At 65.2% G+C, this 11727-nt stretch overlaps 3 protein-coding genes across 3 annotated transcripts; 2 read left to right on the forward strand and 1 right to left on the reverse strand.

Moving 5' to 3' along the window:
* The first annotated feature begins 15 nt into the window (after window positions 1-15).
* TGFBR3L (transforming growth factor beta receptor 3 like) lies at window positions 16-4520 on the forward strand. The gene is made up of 7 exons (XM_058425244.1): window positions 16-424; window positions 1891-2027; window positions 2106-2420; window positions 2951-3077; window positions 3179-3337; window positions 3533-3609; window positions 4286-4520. Exons 1-6 carry the CDS (start codon window positions 358-360, stop codon window positions 3598-3600), a joined length of 873 nt encoding a protein of 290 aa, XP_058281227.1. The 5' UTR covers window positions 16-357; the 3' UTR covers window positions 3601-3609; window positions 4286-4520.
* A 799-nt stretch (window positions 4521-5319) lies between these two features.
* SNAPC2 (small nuclear RNA activating complex polypeptide 2) lies at window positions 5320-8617 on the forward strand. The gene is made up of 5 exons (XM_032169510.2): window positions 5320-5993; window positions 6805-6924; window positions 7088-7156; window positions 7418-7730; window positions 7828-8617. The coding sequence occupies exons 1-5, from the start codon at window positions 5811-5813 to the stop codon at window positions 8145-8147; spliced, it is 1005 nt and encodes a 334-aa protein (XP_032025401.1). The 5' UTR covers window positions 5320-5810; the 3' UTR covers window positions 8148-8617.
* A 1237-nt stretch (window positions 8618-9854) lies between these two features.
* Window positions 9855-11437, reverse strand: CTXN1 (cortexin 1). The gene is made up of 2 exons (XM_032169514.2): window positions 11318-11437; window positions 9855-10911 (listed from the first exon to the last, which is right to left on the reverse strand). Exon 2 carries the CDS (start codon window positions 10889-10891, stop codon window positions 10643-10645), a length of 249 nt encoding a protein of 82 aa, XP_032025405.1. The 5' UTR covers window positions 10892-10911; window positions 11318-11437; the 3' UTR covers window positions 9855-10642.
* Window positions 11438-11727: the final 290 nt, after the last annotated feature.

The raw sequence follows: 11727 nt of genomic DNA on the forward strand, positions 1-11727 counted from the left end.
GCCTGGCAGGCTGAGGTGGGAACGGTGTGGGTGCGGGGGGAGGTCTCTGCATTGAGGAGAGACTGAGGCAGGTTTGGGAGCTGGACGGGAGGTGTTTGTACTGACTTGCCGATGGATATCGAGCAGCTGGTGTGAGGGACCCCCCTGCCCCCACTGGCCACAGGTCGGGCAGCAGAGGATTCCTTAATCCCCCCAGGCCTTGGGCATTGGCTCTGGTGTCAGCCCCTCAGTCTGCCACCCCCGCTCCCTGCCTCTCTCCTGGCCAAGGACAGGGCCGCCTGCCCACGTGCGGGACCTGGGTGCAGCCTAGTTGGTGTCTGCTCTGGCCCCGAACACTCCGACCTCAGCTGGTCCAGCATGCTGGGCACCGTGCTGCTGCTGGCCCTGCTCCCAGGGATCACCACCTTGCCCAGCGGGCCACCTGGTATGTATGGACAGGGAGGTGATGGGTCTGTCATGCTTCTATCCCTGTGTCACCCACTTTATTTTTTTTGAGATGGAGTCTTGCTCTGCCACGCAGGGTGGAGTGCAGTGGTGCAATCTCAGCTCACCGCAACCTCCGCCTCCCCAGTTCAAGCGATTCTCCTGCCTCAGCCTTCTGAGTAGCTGGGACTACAGGTGTGCACCACCACGCCTGGCTAATTGTATTTTTAGTAGAGACAGCGTTTCCTCATGTTGGCCAGGCTGGTCTCGAACTCCTGACCTCAGGCAATCCGCCGGCCTCAAACCTCCCAAAGTGCTGGGATTACAGGTGTGAGCCATCGCGCCCTGCCGATGTCACTCTTTTTCAGCTAGACCTTTGGTGGTCCTCCTCACGGGTGTGGGGACAGGGCAGGGGAGTGGGGTGAGGTCTCTGTCCCCCATCCCAAGGGTGGCCCACATCCCCACTTCGGCAAAGCTCCCTGCAGCCACGGAGAGGGCCAGAGTTGTGGGAAGGGGCCAGTCTACCCAGGCGCTCTTCAGAAGTGGGTGTGGTGTGGGGATGGACAAGGGGGCTCATGCCTGTAATCCCAGCACTTAGGCTGAGGTGAGAGGATCGCTTGAGGCCAGGAGTTCCAGACCAGCCTGGGCAGCATAGACCCCGTATGGCTGTGGTGGCGAGTGGCTGTGGTCATAGCTACTCGAGAGGCTGAAGCAGGAGGATGGCTGGGACCCAGGAGGTGGAGGTTGCAGTGAGCTGTATTCGCACCACCGCACTCCAGCCTGGGCGACAGAGGGAGACCCTGTCTCAGAAAACAAGAAAAACGGATGTGCAGACAATCTTTCGTATTTGGAGATTGTCCATTTTACCAGGACTCTGCTGAGCACCTCCTGAAGGCAGACATCAGCGTGTGTTTAGGGGCACGGAGAGGGGCTGCCTCAGCCTGGACAAGTGGAAGCGTCTCAGATCTTGGTGGCCTGGCTGGGCTTTGGCTGTGCCCAGGAGAGCCTCTAGGGAGGGTATCCTCTTCACTTCCCTTCCTCGTTGGTGACAGCACCTATCTCCCCTTAGAAAGGGGAGCCGCCGGTCCTGCTGCGTCCCCAAGAGCAGCCCTGGGGAAGGTGGGGGAGCTCTGACTTCACCCAGCCGGACCCCACCATCGGGTGCTCCTCACCGCTTCTCTTCCGCCCCAGGGAGGCCTTCGCCAGCTTCGGAGGCTTCTCTAGGGGCGCATGGCTCTGCAACCGGCTCAGCTGCTGGGCTGTGCGGCTCCCAGGGGTCGCCAGGGGGCACATCACCGTCAGGGGGGAACGTGGCGCGGAGCCCATCATGGGTGAATAAGCCGCCGCAACCGCATCCCTTTTCCAAAGGCGGCGGCGGGGGGCGAGGTGGTCGGGTCACTTTTCCTGGAGGCCTAAGGGGCAGCGCGCGTTTTCTCTCCTCTGGGCCGCCCTTCCCAGCCCCGCCAGCTCCCCCGTTCCCCGCGGCGCCCGGCCCCTGGCTGCGCAGACCCCTCTTCAGTCTGAAGCTGTCCGACACAGAGGATGTCTTTCCGCGCCGCGCGGGGCCGCTCGAGGTCCCGGCCGACAGCCGCGTGTTCGTGCAGGTGGGGACCCCCGGGACACCAGGGGCGGATGGGGGCCGGTGGGGACGGGCGATCCCTGATGGCGCCTCCGTCCCCCAGGCGGCCTTGGCTCGTCCCTCCCCGCGCTGGGGCCTGGCCCTGCACCGCTGCTCAGTGACGCCGTCCTCACGGCCGGCCCCGGGGCCCGCCCTGGCTCTGCTGCGCGAGGGCTGCCCCGCCGACACCTCTGTCGCCTTCCCGCCACCGCCGCCACCGAGCCCGGGTGCCACCCGCCCCGCGCGTTTCAGCTTCCTCCTGCGCCCGGTCTTCAACGCCTCGGTGCAGTTCCTGCACTGCCAGCTGAGCCGCTGCCGCCGCCGCCTCCGGGGAGTCCGCCGGGCGCCTGCGCCTCTGACGCCGCCGCCGCCATCGCGGGTGCGCGGGCGCAGAGCCTGGAATCCGGGCGCCGGGGCCCTTCGGGGGCTGGGCACGAGCGACTCTGGCAGTGGAAAAAGGATACTCTCGGGGTCTGAGGATCTGGGGGTTGGGGGAGGTGGGGCGCAGGAGCCCATCTCTGCCGACAGAGTTTCTCCGGGGACAGTGTGGACACTGGGTTCCCCCATGGACAGCTCTGGAATCCTTCAGGGCTGGGGGTTGGATGCAGAAGGCCACTAAGAGGACACATTTCTGGGAACCTGGTGCTGGGCCTCACATGCTAGGTGCTGGGAGACGCGGACCATGCGATCTTGTGGGGCTGGGATTTGGGGTCCTTAGGGGCTGGGCGGCTAGCCACTGGTATGCGTAGGGGCTGGGCTCAGGGACCCCTAAGGGGCCGGATTTCCAGGGGTCCCATCTTGGCTGTGGCGGAGAGCTGGACTCAGGTCTCTCATGGGGGCCCTGGGGACCAGAGCCACGATCCCGGTGCCCTGATGTCCCCGTCTCTTCCCCACCTTCCTCTCCCCCAGTGTCTGCCTCAGGACGAGGCGTGCGCTGGCAATGGGAGTGGCAGCGCCGAGGGCCTGGCTGCCGACGGCCCCCACCTGCACACGCTGACGCAGCCTATCGTGGTCACCGTGCCGCGGCCGCCCCCCAGTGAGCACGCAGTCCTCCTCCGCAGGGAGCCGTGGGGCGGCACAGCGGGTGGGAAGGACGCCTGGGAGCTGGACCCAGTCTCAGCGTGGCACTTCCCACAGGGCCGCCCAAGAGTGTCCCCGGCCGCGCCGTGCGCCCTGAGCCTCCCGCGCCGGCCCCCGCGGCCCTGGAACCCGCGCCGGTGGTGGCGCTGGTGTTGGCAGCCTTCGTGCTGGGCGCCGCGCTGGCCGCCGGGCTGGGCCTCGTCTGTGCGCACTCAGGTACCGACCTCCGCCAAGCCGGGCCCCTTAGTCTAATCCCGCGCGTAGGGATCCGGGGCGGCCGCGATCCCGCCTGCCGGGCCTGATCAGCCCTAGCTAGGCCTGCCTCCGCGATGCCCGCAGCAGCCCCCAGGGGCCGCCCTTAGCCTGGCGTGGCGAGCAGCAGCCCTTCTGCAGCTCGCCTCTCCCTTCCAGCTCCCCAGGCCCCTGGCCCGCCCGCAAGAGCCTCGCCCAGCGGTCCCCAGCCCAGGACGCCCCAGTGAGGAAGGCAGGTATGGAGGTGGAGGGAGCTGGGTGAGGAAGGGGATCTGACACCGCTTAGTTCGTGCCAGGCACTGTGGTGTTTTGTTTTGTTTTTTTTGAGACGGAGTTTCGCTTTTGTTGCGCAGGCGGGAGTGCAATGGCGCGATCTCGGCTCACCGCAACCTCTGCCTCCCGGGTTCAAGCGATTCTCCTGCCTCAGCCTGAGTAGCTGGGATTACACGCATGCGTCACCACACCCGGCTAATTTTGTATTTTTAGTAGAGACGGGGTTTCTCCATGTCGGTCAGGCTGGTCTCGCACGCCCGACCTCAGGTGATCCTACCGCTTCGGCCTCTCAAAGTGCTGAGATTACAGGCGTGAGCCACTGCGCCCGGCCTCCAGGCACTGTTGTAAATGTTTTATGCCTATGAACTAACTTAATCCCCTTACTCCAGGCGGACACTATTATAATCCCCATTTTAGAGACGAGAATGATGAGGCATTCTCTGAATTAGGTAACTTGTCAAAAGTCACAATACTGGGTGGAGCTTGGATTCGAACTCAGGCAGTGGGTCACCCGCGGCAGGCGCGGGCTCTGGGTCGAGCCAGAGGCATTAGGTGAGGAGAGGCATTAGGCGAGGAGAGGCATTAGGCGAGGAGAACTCAGCATTCAGACCTGGCTCCCACTCTCACCCCGGCATACAGACCGATGGAAGAGGCCAGTGGTCTGCTGGGAAGGGAGGTGGCCCGTGTAGCGTCCCCTCCCTCGCTGAGCCTCAGCCACCCCTCCCAGGGATGATGCGCCCCCAACGTGCTCCGGAGACACACCCAGCTACCGCTTTGGGACCAGGACCAACAGGACCGGACCCGCCTCCCTGGACCTCGGACCTGATGGGGCCACGACCCCTGCGCTTCTCTCCTCCCCCTGTCCCTCCCACCTGTGCTCAAAATAAACCTCTGGACTGACCGGCTAAGTTCTGGTGCAGTCAGTGAGCGCGCAAGGTGCGGGGTGGGGGATAGGTGGGGAGGCTCGGGGAGAACACTGAGAGCAGGACTTGGGGGGTATTCCTGAGAAATCCTGACTTAGAGAGGTGGAGCCTGGGGACGGGGCCCATATGCCCATATACCCATATACCCGTGTGCACTCCCGGGCCATGGGAGACTGTAGGGCGTTTTGTCTCAAACAGAAAGCGACACCCGGCCGGGCGCCGTCAGCACACTGGGAGGCCGAGGTGGGTGGATCACTTGAGGTCAGGAGTTCCAGACCAGCCTGGCCGACATGGTGAAACCCCGTCCTATTAAAAAAATACAAAAAAAGAATTAGCAGGGCGTAGTGGCGCCTGCTTATAATCCCAGCTGCTTGGGAGGCTGAGGCAGGAGAATCGCTTGAACCCAAGAGGCGGAGGTTGCAGTGAGCCGAGATCGCGCCATTGCACTGCAGCCTGGTCAACAAGAGCAAAAATCTGTCTTAAAAAAAAAAAAAAAAAAGCAGCACCCAACCCCACAAGCGTAAGTTTAAAATAAACCCTCCCCCTCCGTCCTCTCCTTACCCGGACACCTGCCCATCTGCCTCCTGCGATCTTTCTCAAGCCAGGCCTTCTCCGCTCTCCACTACCCCCGCCCGGACCCTGCCCTCGCTCGGCCTCGACCTTCTGCCTCTGCACCAGTTCCCTCCTGGTCTGGACTTCGCCCTCCTCTTAGATTGTCAGTCTAGAGCTCCTTAAATCCCTCCTGCCCGAGCTCCACTCTACCTTACACAGACAAGAGTGGGACTATCAGCCCCAGTCTACAGAGGAGGAAACTGAGGCTCGGCAAGGCTAAATCACTTGCCCAAAGTCCCAGGCCTGTCTGACCCCAGAGCCCAGGCTCTTGACCACGACTGGATCTTCGGACTTGACCTTTCGGCCAGAACCCACCCCTCTGCGAGAAGCAAAGCACACATTAGTAGCTTCATGAGTTAGTCCAGCAACAGAGGGAGGGCATGGGATCCAAGGTGTCGTCTCCACTTCATGAATGAGATAAAGTGCAGGCTGAGGGTCTCCTTCGCCCCGCCCCAGTTCCGGTGCCGATCTCCCCTTCACTTCCATTGGGGCGGGTCCCCAGGCCTCCAAACGCGAAGCCACGCCCCCACGTGCGTCCGCCTCCGCGCGGTGTTTTCGGACCTCGGCGGCCCCCGTAGCTCCGCCCATCGGAGAAGAGACCTTACAGCGCCTGCGTCTTTCTGACCGGCATGAAGCCACCTCCCAGGCGGCGAGCGGCCCCGGCGCGCTATCTGGGCGAGGTGACCGGTCCCGCGACCTGGAGCGCTCGCGAGAAGCGGCAGCTATTGCGACTCCTGCAGGCGCGGCAGGGCCAGCCGGAGCCGGACGCCGCCGAGCTGGCCCGGGAGCTGCGGGGCCGGAGCGAGGCTGAGGTGAGATGCGGTTCTCGGGACCGGAGCCAGGCTGGAGGCGGGGCTAGGGTGGGGCGGAGAGTGGGCGGGGCTGCGGCAGGAGCCAGCGGGGCAGGGCCAGGAATGTAAGCGAGCGGGGGCGTGGCGTGGAGCTGAGTGGCGGGGCGTTAGTGGGTGAGCCTGGGCGGGGTGAGGGGCGGGGCGTGGACAGGAAGAGAAGACCTAGGGGCGGGGCGAGCTTGGGAGCTCGACGTGGGCGGGGTATAAGTGAAGCGGAGGGGCGAGGCGATGCTGGGGGCGGGGCGTGCGTGCTGGTGAGGGTTGGAGAGGGTGGGTGAGTTTGAGGGGCAGGACGAGCCTGGGGGCGGGGCGTGGGCGGGATAAGAGCAAGACTTAAGGGCCGGGCGAGCCTCGGGGTAATTCGTGGGTGGGGCGAGGGCTAAACGGGCGGAATGAACTGGGAGTAAGATGCAGCCGAGGCCAGGCGAAAAGCAACGCATGCTGTTGGACAGGATACGAGCTTGAAGTGAGAGGGAATAAAGAAGAGAGGACGAAGAAGGAAGTTGAACCGGGTAGTAGTCAGCATAGGGTTGGGCCTTAGCTGCGTGAAGGAGCCGGAACTGGCCTGAGCTTTACACTTTCCTTAGGTAGCTGGTCACATTCTGGGTGGGGTAGGGGCCTTGGCAGTCACTGGGACTCCTAACACCGGGCCAGCAGGAGACTAAGGTGCAGTAGCGGGGCCCAGAGCATGCAAGGGATCGGGCTTTGGCTTCTCTGCTGCAGCCCTGAGCTCATAAAAGCCTCATTCGGCCGCCTCCTCTTTCCTTTTTAGATCCGGGTCTTCCTCCAGCAGCTCAAGGGCCGCGTAGCCCGGGAGGCCATTCAGAAGGTGCATCCGGGTGGCCTTCAGGGACCAAGGCGCCGGGAGGCACAGCCCCCAGCCCCCATAGAGGTGAGGTAGATGAACAGGGTGAGGCTGTCCAGGGCAGGTCCCTGGTGGGTAGGTGGGAGTTGCGGGGGGATAACCTGATTAGGGGATCCCCAGGAGGGGCAGGGCTTGGGGGCCCCTTGCAGGCTGATCCCTGGGCTGACCTTGTACCTCTGGCTTCACTCAGGTCTGGACAGATCTGGCTGAGAAGATAACAGGGCCACTGGAAGAAGCCCTGGCAGTGGCTTTCTCGCAGGTACCGCCATTCCCCCAGGCAGGTCGGGGTGTCCCAGAGGACAGGGTCACATGGGCCAAATCATGTGAACCTGGGTCCTGGACCCTTCCTCTTGCCAGCTTTTTGGACTCCATCAGTCACTGGACACTTCGAGCCTCAGTGTCCCTGGCTCTGGGGCCATCTTCTGAGGAGCATCTTAGGGTGGCAGGGAGGATGGAGAAATGTGTAGACGGTGAGAAGACTTCCCAGCTCCCCTTCCTCCCTGATTGTTCTGCCTGCCAGGTGCTCACCATCGCGGCCACGGAACCGGTCACCCTCCTGCACTCCAAGCCCCCCAAGCCCACGCAGGCCCGTGGAAAGCCTTTGCTCGTGAGCGCCCCTGGAGGGCAGGAAGACCCCGCCCCTGAGATACCTAGCTCTGCCCCTGATGCACCTAGCTCCGCACCCAAGACTTCTGACCCTGCCCCTGAGAAACCTTCTGAGTCCTCGGCTGGCCCCTCCACTGAAGAAGACTTTGCTGTGGACTTTGAGAAGATCTACAAGTACTTGTCCTCTGTCTCCCGAAGTGGCCGCAGCCCCGAGCTCTCAGCAGCTGGTGAGAAGGGTGAGGGAGGGGGCAGGGGCAGAGGGATCAGGGGTCCCTGGCGGCAGGCAGGGGTGTCCGCTTATCCCTCCCCTCCATCCATCACTAGAGTCCGCTGTGGTCCTCGACCTGCTCATGTCACTTCCAGAGGAGTTGCCACTCCTGCCCTGCACAGCCCTGGTTGAGCATATGACAGAGACGTACCTACGCCTGACAGCCCCCCAGCCCATTCCCGCTGGAGGGAGCCTGGGGCCTGCGGCTGAAGGGGACGGGGCTGGCTCCAAGGCACCAGAGGAGACCCCTCCAGCCACCGAGAAGGCCGAGCACAGCGAACTGAAGTCGCCTTGGCAAGCAGCTGGGATCTGTCCCCTGAACCCGTTCCTGGTGCCCCTGGAGCTTCTGGGTCGGGCAGCCACCCCTGCCAGGTGAGGGGCATGGCGGGCAGGAGGCACACCAGGCCCCCTGCCCTGCCCCTCGGTTCCCGTTGGCTGGCCCTGGCTCTTTCTGAGGATCCCGTCATGGGGGAAGGTCCTTGAGATGACGCTCAGCTGTGGGGCGGGCCTCTAAGATGCCCCATACTTTGGGGGTCTCAGAAATGGAACCCCCGTTGTACAGGGGTTGGGTGGGGGTTGCAGGACTCCACTCACAAGCCTCCTGATGTCAAAGACAGGTGGACAGAGCTGGCCTCCCCCAGTCCCCAAGCCCCACTGTGCCTTGTCTGCTGGGGGCCATAGCTGGCACTGCCCGCCGTAAAGGCCCTCGCACATGTTCCCCCTTCCTGTACCTGGGGACCAGCATCCTCACCTTCAACTGACCAGTCGTGGATACTCCCTGCCGCGAGGTCCTTCCCCTTCCCGGGGGTATTCTGTGACCATGAATAAAGTTCTCATTCTCTTTTCTGTTTCGCCTGTGACTTAAAAATGGAAGTGGGGGCCCTGAAGTGTCAGAGCTTGGGGGTCACAGGGCTGGGGGTGTGTGCCAGGGAGGAGAGCTGCCACCTGATTGGTCTGATGAGGCCTGGGGTGAGGAGCCCCTTGGTGACGTGGAGCTGACAAGTATGGATGGGGAGAGCCGGCAGGGCACCTTGGGGGCGGGTGTCAGGGTTGGGTCTCAGAGTAGGGCAAAGTCACATCGCACAGGTGGAGGGGAGAAGGCAGCAGAGAGTGGGGGTGACCCGGTGGAAGGAGTCGAGCCCCAGGCTGGAGGGTTAGAGGAAGATAGGGGTGGGCTGCCCCGAGTGGCAGGAGGCTAGCGGGAGTGGAGTGTGTCCCCTGGGGTGGCTTTGGGACCTGAAGGATCCCTAGAAGGCGGGGAGGGAGGGGCGCTGGAGTCAAGGCTGACCTCAAATCCCTGGGGGTGCTGGGCCCCAGCTTGGGGCCCCTTCCATCAGTTTCACCTGCCCTGTGGGTGTGGACTGAGGGTCGGGACCGAGGGAGGGAAGCAGATGTCCTCCCACGGCACCGCGTCCCACGCCCAGCTAGTAATCCAAGTCGGTAAATTCTCTGCTCGCGGAGCCTGTGCATTCACCCAGCCTTCCTTTTATAGAAACGCTCATTCCTCCCCACACACTGCACATGGCTCCCCTGGAGTGCACATCTCTTGGGAGGGCCTTGGAGCGCAGCCAGACCACTCCGTCCCTGGTCACCGCCCCACCGCACCAGACCCACAAACGCTGCCAATGGTGGTGGGCAGGGGGAGGAGGCTTAGGCTGCAGGTACGGTCGTCGGAGCCTCCCTCCCGGGCTGGTGGAGGGTGCTCCTCCCAGTTCCCCACAGGGCTGAGTCTCACCACCCCCAGCGCCTCCCCAGGTCAACAGAATTGTGTGTGGAGGAGAGGCAGCTGGGGGTTACACATCAGCCCCCCCAAAGCTGGTGAAAGGTGCTTGTGATCTTGGTGTCTTTGCAGCCCTGGGACGCTTTAAAAACATGCAAAAGCCAGACCTGGGTTCCACTTCCAGCCCTACCAGACTCTAGCCATGTGACTGTGGGCAAGTAAGTCACTGGAGCTGCCTGGCCCTCAGTCTCCTGGCCTGTAGAATAGGGATGCTAACAGGGCCTGGCTCATTCTCACGATCCCGAAGAGGAGATAGGCTATAAACAGGAGGTGCCAACTCAGCACGCTGCTTGGCATGCAGTAAGCGCTCAATAATAGCTTTTATTATCATGTTCGGCTCAGAGGCAGGGAGGAGTGGAACGGCATGGGAGGGCTGCGGGAGGCATGGCAGGGGGGTCAGGGGCAAGTGGCAGGAGGGCGGATGGGGGGCAGCGGTGGGCACCGGGGCAGGGCGCGCTGACCTGTCCTGGGGCCCGGGTTGGGGGCAGGAATGAGCCTGCCCACGCTGTCCCGCCACGGCAGGCGCCACGCATCCTCGACACAGCCGCCATAGCAGGCCTTCGGGCTCCGTCTCCGGGACAGGCGGTGCAGGGCAAATTGGTATGCAGCGTCCGCCCCGTGGGCCCGGGAGAGCCTGCCCCGCAGGGCCAGAGCCCAAGGACGGGCTCAACACTCAGTCAAGGTGGGGTTGACGACGGCCAGACAACAGGGGAGGGAGGAGGGACAAGGGAGTCCCCACTTCCAGGGACGCACAATAGCAGAGCCACTTACACGCTGGGGAGGGGGCGGTGCAGGGGTCCTCCTCCCACCCGGGATTCAGAGTCGGGGGGAGGCCAGCCAGGCGGGTGAGATGCGCAGAGAGGAAGGGACAAGGCGGATAAAGGCACGAGGTGGGGCTCCGGCCAGGCCAGGAAGGGACATGGGAGGGGTCTCGAGGGGGAGGGGCTGGGTTTCTCCCAACTCCCTCCCCCACTCCCCCGGGCTGGGGGCTCCGGGGTGGGATCCTGAGCGCAGTCCTGGCCCCGCGGCGCCCCCCGCCGGGCCGACCCTCGGAGACCCCGCGCAGGGCCGGCTGGGGGGCGCCGCACCCCTCACACCAACGCGTAGTCGAACTGCCCGCGCTCGAGCGCCTCCTTGTGGTCGGTCCAGGACGAGGCGGGCATGCGGCTGTAGGGGTCGAGCAGGATGCGCACGCAGCGCACCATCAACAGCACCAGCACCACGAGCAGGCAGAGTACGAAGGCGAACACCGTGCGCTGCTCCGCGTCCAGGCCCGCGCCCACCGGGGGCCCCGTCGACGGCGGCAGGGGCTCCGGCGACAGCGTCCACGTCGCGCTCATGGCTCACATCGCCGCGCGCCCTGCGGAGGAGGGGACCCGCCCCGGGCGCCGGGGATGAGGCTGCGCCCTCCCTCTCGCGCCTCCTCCGCTTCGCCCCCTCCTGCCGCCGCCGCCGCCCCCCTTACAGTGCCCGACCCCATCCCCCGCCCGCGCCTCGGTCCCCGGGCTACGCCCATGCCCGGCCCGCCGGATCGCCGCCACCACCACGCGGGGACCCAACTCTGGCCGTGCGCGCAGGTGGGGGCGCTGAGAGCCGGGAAACGGAGCCGCGCCCGGCCTGGGCCGCACACAACAGGTGCGAACGCGCGGCCGCGGCCCGGGCGCGCGGCGTGGGGACGGTCCCCGCGGCCCCTGCCCCCCGCTCCCTTTGTTCTCGGCGGCCTGGGACCCCCTCCCCCACCGCCCCCGCCCCGGCGCGCCCCTCACCCTAGCTTCGACCCGGACGGGGACCGACCGCCCGGCGGCTGCGCTCTCTCCGGGACCCGCGCCGGCTCCGCGTTCGGCCTCTCCCCGGCGGCGGCGGCGGCGGCCCGGGCTCCGGCTCAGCCCACCCCACCCGCCCCTGGAGCGGCGGAGACCGAGGCAGGCAAGCAGCGCGCGAGCCGGGCCGCCGCGGCTGTTCCCATGGCGACGGGGGCGGGGCCGCCGCGGGGGGCGGGGCTGCAGGGGGCGGAGGCTGCGCAGGGAGCGGCGCGCGAGCCAGAGACCCCGCCCGGGCCTGCGGGAGGACGAAGCCCCAGCCCCGAGGACCCGCGAGCACCCACGACCTCGCGGGGGAGTGAGCAGCTGCCACTCCCACCTCCACTGGCACTTCGGGCCCCCCAGCCTGCATTCTC

The sequence above is a fragment of the Hylobates moloch genome, unplaced genomic scaffold, assembly GCF_009828535.3.
Source record: "Hylobates moloch isolate HMO894 unplaced genomic scaffold, HMol_V3 SCAFFOLD_12, whole genome shotgun sequence".
NCBI lineage: Eukaryota > Metazoa > Chordata > Mammalia > Primates > Hylobatidae > Hylobates > Hylobates moloch.